The 7,500-nt window shown below is 44.3% G+C and overlaps 1 protein-coding gene across 1 annotated transcript in view; it reads left to right on the top strand.

Moving 5' to 3' along the window:
- Positions 1-7,500, top strand: part of LOC143021707 (vasopressin V2 receptor-like) — an 86,175-nt gene that overhangs the window by 68,364 nt on the left and 10,311 nt on the right. Inside the window, exons 5-6 of the mRNA XM_076179357.1 lie at positions 5,774-5,936; positions 6,993-7,193. Coding sequence (XP_076035472.1) covers positions 5,774-5,936; positions 6,993-7,193 — 364 coding nt within the window. The remainder of the gene's footprint in view (positions 1-5,773; positions 5,937-6,992; positions 7,194-7,500) is intronic.

The following is a 7,500-nucleotide window of genomic DNA, read 5'->3' as shown; positions in this document are numbered from 1 at the left end:
CCGCATGGGAAAAGCACACAAAGTGGATAATTACGCTTAATTGCATCGGATTGGGACAGATCAGTCACTATTTTCAGCTGACATCTGATCAGGCAGAGCTACGTTTCGATTTGGCGTCAGGTCGGGTGTCCACGTGGGTGTCACAGGTCACTTGATGCATCATCATTTGACAGTCTCCAGAGCCTTCTTCTGGTTCATGGAACTTGATATCTTTGGTTTGAATAGACACTTGATGAAGGTACATAACGATATCCCGGAAGTGGGAGGCTCTTCAGACTAAGCCTAACCAGGAATGATGGATAGAAATAATAGACAGAAATTATAGAAACTACTATGTGTGTATACACATACACACAAACACGTGCAAGTGTTAGTACACAAACGGTGACAAAATAGACATACATGTGGACATACGTATAGAAGGTACAGATATATACACGTGTAAGTGCACATACTCGCACACACACACGTGATTACACATACGATACATAAACATACACACGTGAATGCACACACACACACACACACACACACACACACACACACACACACACACACACACACACACACACACACACACGCACAGGGCTAAAGTAATTTCAGTATCGCTGCGCTGCGAGTCGTTCCTCCAACTCTCGTGGGCGGGGAGTTGTGTGTGTGTGTGTGTGTGTGTGTGTGTGTGTGTGTGTGTGTGTGTGTGTGTGTGTGTGTGTGTGTGTGTGTGTGTGTGTGTGTGTGTGTGTGTGTGTGTGTGTGTGTGTGTGTGTAAGGTCACAGCATTACCCTTAGACCGGTCATATATGAGCTCTGTGCTCTCTTCAGGGAAGGAAATAGCTGTCGATCACGAGTCCAACACGTGATCCAATACCATGGTGAAACACATACGCACACACACAGTCCAACACGTGATCCAATACCATGGTGAAACACACACGCACACACACACGCGAATGCGTGCGCATATTGGGAATACCTGAATACAATTCATAAATTCAAATCTATATATGACTTCGAAGCGAGGCATGATAACAGGAGAGTCAGAGAGAAGACCCCACGATCGTTGCTCCTCCCCTGTATTCTACAATCAGGTAAACACCATTAGGTAAATACATACACAGTACGTCAACATACACACACACACACACACACACACACACACACACACACACACACACACTCATCAGGCACCATCCTTTGGTCTATATAGTTCCCCCTCCCTATCTACACCTCCCCCTTTCTCTCTCTCTCTCTCTCTCTCTCTCTCTCTCTCTCTCTCTCTCTCTCACACACACACACACACAAACAAACAAACTGGATATTACAAAGATGGGACACCATGAGCTTAGCTCCCCTTCCCATAAGATACAACTAGGTAAATACAGACACAAACACACACACACAAACACACGCACACACACACACCACACACACACGTGCGCACACGCACACACGCACACACATACACAAACACACGTGTGCGCGCACACACACACACACACACACACACACACACACACACACACACACACACACACGCGTGCGCGCGCACACACACACGCACACAGACACACACACACACACACACAAACACACGTACGTGCACACACACACACACACACACAAACACACACACACGCACGTGCACATACACACACACACACACACGTATGCACACACACACACACACACACACACACACACACACACACACACGTACGTGCACACACACACACACACACACACACACACACACACACACACACACACACACACACACACACACACACACACACACACACACACACAACACATTAACAACTACATGTACGGCTCAATGGGCATGTCATCTCCAGGCACTCCATCAATAGTCCCTTAAGGCCGAAATACGTGTAGGCTTCCCTTCACGTTTCACCTCTCTCTCTCCCTCCCCCCTCTCTCCCTCCCTCTCTCTCTCTCTCTCTCTCTCTCTCTCTCTCTCTCTCTCTCTCTCTCTCTCTCTCTCTCTCTCTCTCTCTCTCTCTCTCTCTCGGTCGAATCGCAGTAAAGGATCCTAGACCCTCTCGTAGCTCCGCTCGCTATATCTCTCTTTCTATCTCTCTCTTTGTCTCTCCCTGTGTCTCTACGAATCCGGACGAAACACTCTAGTGCGAAACACCCCCAGGACAAAACACCCCATACAATGATGATGATGATGATGATGATGATGATGATGATGATGATGATGATGATGATGATGATGATGATGATGATGATGTTGATGATGATGACGATGATGATGATGATGATGATGACGACGACGATGACGACGACGATGACGACGATGATGATGATGATGATGACGACGACGACGACGACGATGATGATGATGATGATGTGATGGTGGTGATAATGATGGTGGTGATGATAATGGTGGTTATGGTGATGACGATGATGGTGGTGATGATAATGGTGGTTATGGTGATGACGATGATGGTGGTGATGATGATGGTGGTCGTGGTAGTGATGATGGTGGTGGTGGTCGTGGTGATTACTGGTGGTGATGGTGATGTGTCGCAAGATACTTGAAAGCAAGAGTCAATCCTTTAGATGTCCAGCGTGCACACGCGCGCACGCACGCATAGGCTATTAACAATGAACTACGTCTTCAACCAACTCTCAAGAGATTTTCCATTGTGCTAGTATCTGACTCCCAAGGACGCGTCCTTGTCTCCAGTGACCAGAGGAACCACAAACACCTGGCGAGACAATAGACCTCTCCAACCGACTCAACCAATTTTACCCGGTCAGCATATGACAACGCTTGTAAATAATGTAAATTAATATGTATTTTGGCAACTCCCCGAGTTTTCCTCGGAGGTTGCATTTATTTGTAAGACAGAGAAGACTGGAACATTAAAGGAAGAAAACCTCCTAGAGTTTGTCTCACCAAAACCATTACTTAAATGTAGATCCACACAACAAATGTGATGGTGGTGGTGATAATGGTGGTGGTGGTGATAATGGTGGTGATGATGGTGATGTGGTGATAGTGATTATAATGATATGATTGATGATGATAGTGGTTATGATGGTGGTGGTGATGACGATAGTGGTGGTGATGGTGATGTGATGGTGGTGATGATGATGATGGTGGTGGTGATGATGATGGCAGTGATGATGGTGATGTGATAGTGGTGATGATGGTGGTGAAGATGGTGGTAGTGGTGATGATGATGTGGTGATAGTGATTATGATGTGATGACAATGCAATGGTGGTGGTGATGATGGTGGTTATGATGAAGATTATGGTGATGGTGATGTGATGGTGATGATGGTGATGAAGATGGTGGTAGTGGTGATGATGATGTGGTGATAGTGATTACAACGATGTGATAATGGTGGTGGTAGTAATTTGGTGGTGGTGATCTGGTGGTGGTGATGTTTATGGTTAAGGCGATGTGATGGTGATGTGATGGTGGTGGAAATGATTATGGTGATGGTTGTGATGTGCCGGTGGTGGTGATGTGACAATGATGATGAAAATAGTGACACAGTACCAAGTGGTAAATCTCTCGGCTCGTCAATATACTGTTTCTGATTTTCATCCTTTATAACTTCCCGTACCACGTGAGCCCACACGTTACTTCATGGGGGTCCCAGGCTTCGGCGTCCCCACGTGACTTGAGGTCCCCATGTATATATCTTATATGTTCCATGTATAATGTATTGCGTACACCGTTCATGTTAGAGAGGGTGCATTCACCGTGATGTACATACATATATTGTATAAGTATGCACATCTAGTGAATGTATGAGTGGGCGTGGCCAAAGCCACACACTCTCATACATTGAATCACCCTCCAAACGGGCTCACCCTAAAAGCCCTTGGGAATATCATTCCCGAATTACTTAGACTAGACTAGTCCCTCTGAAGACACATACCCAGTGTTGCATTACTTCCTTTTCTATTTATATTGTTCCTAGTTTTCGTAACTTATAACTTCATTTGTTATTATGGAAACTACAAAGAATAACAAAGGTGGCATCAGGCTGTGCTTTGAAGGATTCATGTACACCAAACAGGAATCCAGTGATAGTTGCATACGATAGCAGTGCTGTAAGCGATCGGCATATGTCTGTGACGATGCTGTTGTTACAAACCTGGAGGTAAGCGATAGTTACATTTATTATGAATTTTTAACATTATCGCGGTTACCTAACAATTGAAAACTAAAACTACACACAGATGAAGTACTGAATCTTATAAATAACTGAATCATATGTTTTATAAGTATTATTATATCAAAGTGTGAACACTAGTTTTCTACAAGTGCCTAATTCAATCACATTTTATCTTTCAGACGACACAAGTAATGAAGAGGACAAAGCATAGTCACGAGCCAAATACAAATTCAGTCGGTACAAGCAAGGTCCACACAAAAAATAAAGAAATAATTTCTACTAAACAGAGTACGACCTGGGCAAGTTGTTGCTGATGTAGTGTCCCAAATAACAGTGGAAGTGCGTGCTACCGGTATGGGAAAAACTGACTTGATAAAACGGTCTATCCAGGGAGCACTTCCAAAAGCCCCATCTTCTCTGCGTGAAATAGTGATTGATTGTGAATGGACTACAACAAGTGCTCCAGAATACCATCCATTTATCATCTACGACAATGGCCAGGCATCTAACAGTCGCAATGTTTGCCACTGAAGAGTCTCTTCAGCATCTGACGAGATCAGATACTTGGTACATGGATGGAACATTTACAACAACTTCAAAACAGTATAAGTTATATGTAATCAGATGTCCTATGAGTGAGTCAACAGTAACGTGTGTGTACGCATTTCTATCTGGGAAAAGTCGTAGCATCTACGAAGAGTTTCTTAAAGCGGTAACAGATTAATATAATGCATTAGGATACAACTCAGACCCAGCTACTGTAATAACAGATTTCGAACAAGCAGTGCTGGCAACCAGTCTTTTACAGTATGCTCAAGGTGAACCTATACAAAGAAGTATGAAACAAACCACAAAAGAAACAAAAAAACACCAACAGCACCTCCAAAAGAGATACGCCATGAATTTAATGATGGCAGAACGACGGTCGCTGAGTTTCTGCACGTACTTGGTCATTGCATTCGCTTTGCATAAGTGCAAATATCAGTAATTTACCTTCGTACAGTTCCTTTAGCAGATATTAATGTATACACTTTTAAGAAGAAATAAAATTGGAGAAAATAGATATCTGTGAATAGATATTCCCTAAGGAAGCTGCAAATAGACAAACCATCGTTTCGATTGAAACGGTGAGCAATAGTAAGCCAAACTTCAAAGAATTCCGTGTGACAATTATGCTGTCTAAAAACGAGACTAATAATCTTACCGTGAATAATTCACAGAAAAGTATTAGTTGTCCTCAAACTTACATCTCATACTAATAGAAATACTGTGGTAATTGTTCCATAATTCATAGCAATGATGCACTGAAATGTGTACAATTAACTTCAATACAATTTAACATGCTTAGTACCATTTACAATACACTTTCTCGGGTAACCAAGCTGGTTGAATATATTAGAGGTGTTTTGTCCGAGAGGTGTTACATCCAGGTGTCTTTCGTTCAGAGGATGTTACCTCCGAGTATGTTTCGTCAGGGGGTATTTCGTCCGGAAGTGTTTTGTCCAGGGGATGTTTTATCCTAGATCCTAGACCCTCTCGTAGCTCCTCTCTCTCTCTCTCTCTCTCTCTTTCTATCTATCTATCTATATATCTTTCTCTGTTTCTCTCACAGCCGACGGGAGCACCATCCTGAGGAAGGCGACGTTGAACTCGAACGCCATCTCGAGGGCGAAGCTGAAGACGGTAAAGATGACTCTCTGCATCATCCTTACCTTCGTGGTTTGCTGGGTTCCTTACTTCGTTGTCCACAACATCAGGATCTGGAGCGGATACACGTGAGTTCTCCCGAGAGCATCTCTAGGGAACCAATCTTGGGGGAGAGTTAATTTGACCGGCTTAAGGATGCGGCCACACGGAACCCGGTTTCCTGGAAGGGTAGATGGTAGCGAAATGCCTTGCGGGGCATTAGGAAAAACATTTTTTTTTTTATAATAATACAAGTAGCCATAATGGACACGGGTAGTGGATTCCTTCCAAGCTTATCCGCTACCAGCGTCCAGTATATCCATTTATATTCGATAAAATGTGTTTTTTCTTGCCTCTGACCCACTAGGTAACCCGCTATCCTCTACACTCCTAGCAAACTGAGTGTACTGTGGCCGCACCATTAGCGCGTTGTCAGCGCTCTGGCTTAAATCAGACGATTTTATTCAGATGTGGGATGGAGGGTCTGGGTCAAAGAAGGCTCCTTTTCTCACTAGGGCCGGCTAACTCCTTGAATGAATAAAATCCTTAGACGTCAGCCAGAACAAAACTAAACAACATAGCATATTGAAGTTATACCATCCCATCACCTGTGCATGAATTGGAAATATAGATAGGTCTCTTTATTGGAAACGTATAAAATATCGGTGTTCTTCAATACTCAGAAGGAAAGGTCCTTTCAAAAATATATAAAAAAAATAATCTGTTTTCGTTTCCAATATTGGAAAGCTGTTCAAGATTTCCGATAGAAAGAATTATCTGTTTGCCATTGCAAAAGCCTTGTTGACACGGGGCTCGTTTAGTGGCCGCCATTGCTAGCTGCAATTTAACTTACCCGGCAAATATGTGCTGACACTAGGATGGTTTGGAAGCAAGTTTATTAACTTTCCGTCGATATTGGACAAGTCGAGGATCAGTTTACAAGTCACTAGCACTAGCGACTACTAAACTAGCCTCTTACCAACGAGACTAAAGGCACAGGGTCGGAGAAAGAGCTTCTCCCCTTGATCTCCCTCTGGTATGAAGAACACTCACGTATCAGTACAGGATCTTGGAGGAGAAGGTTCCTCAGGCGTTCGGTGTTCTTCGTCAGGTTCCTCAGGCACTCGATGGTCTTCCTTCGGCAGGTACCAGATCCCGAAGCCCGTCATCGTTCTGGCGGAGACGGCCGCCCTCGCCAACTCCGCCGTCAACCCGCTTCTCTACGGCTGCTTCACACTCAACCTCCGCCAGGGGCTCGCCGAGGTCTGTTGCAGAAGAAGGAGGTCGAGGCCACACGGATGTCCCGACCTCAACGTCGCCTTCAGTAGCAGCGCGTCCCATTCCAGGTAAGCTGTGGTCCTCAGCGCCCTCCTCCTCCTCCTCTTCCTCTTCTTCTCCCCCTCCTCCTCCTCTTCTTCTTCCTCTACCTCCTCTTCTTCTCCCCCTCCTCCTCATTCTATTCCCTATTCTCCCGCCTTTCCTCTTCCTACTCCTCCCTTTCTTTTGATCTTCTTATTCGTCCTTTACCTCCACCTCCATTTTCTTTTCATCTTTCATCTCTGTATCTTCTTCCTCTCTATTTTCTATTTCTTATATTTTCTTTCTCTCCCGTTATTTAATCCTTCTCCTCCTTCTACCTACACTTCCTCTATC

The sequence above is a fragment of the Oratosquilla oratoria genome, chromosome 42 (genome assembly GCF_046742065.1).
Source record: "Oratosquilla oratoria isolate Oo_2021 chromosome 42, ASM4674206v1, whole genome shotgun sequence".
Lineage (NCBI taxonomy): Eukaryota > Metazoa > Arthropoda > Malacostraca > Stomatopoda > Squillidae > Oratosquilla > Oratosquilla oratoria.
This window is presented reverse-complemented; position numbering and strand designations above follow the sequence as displayed.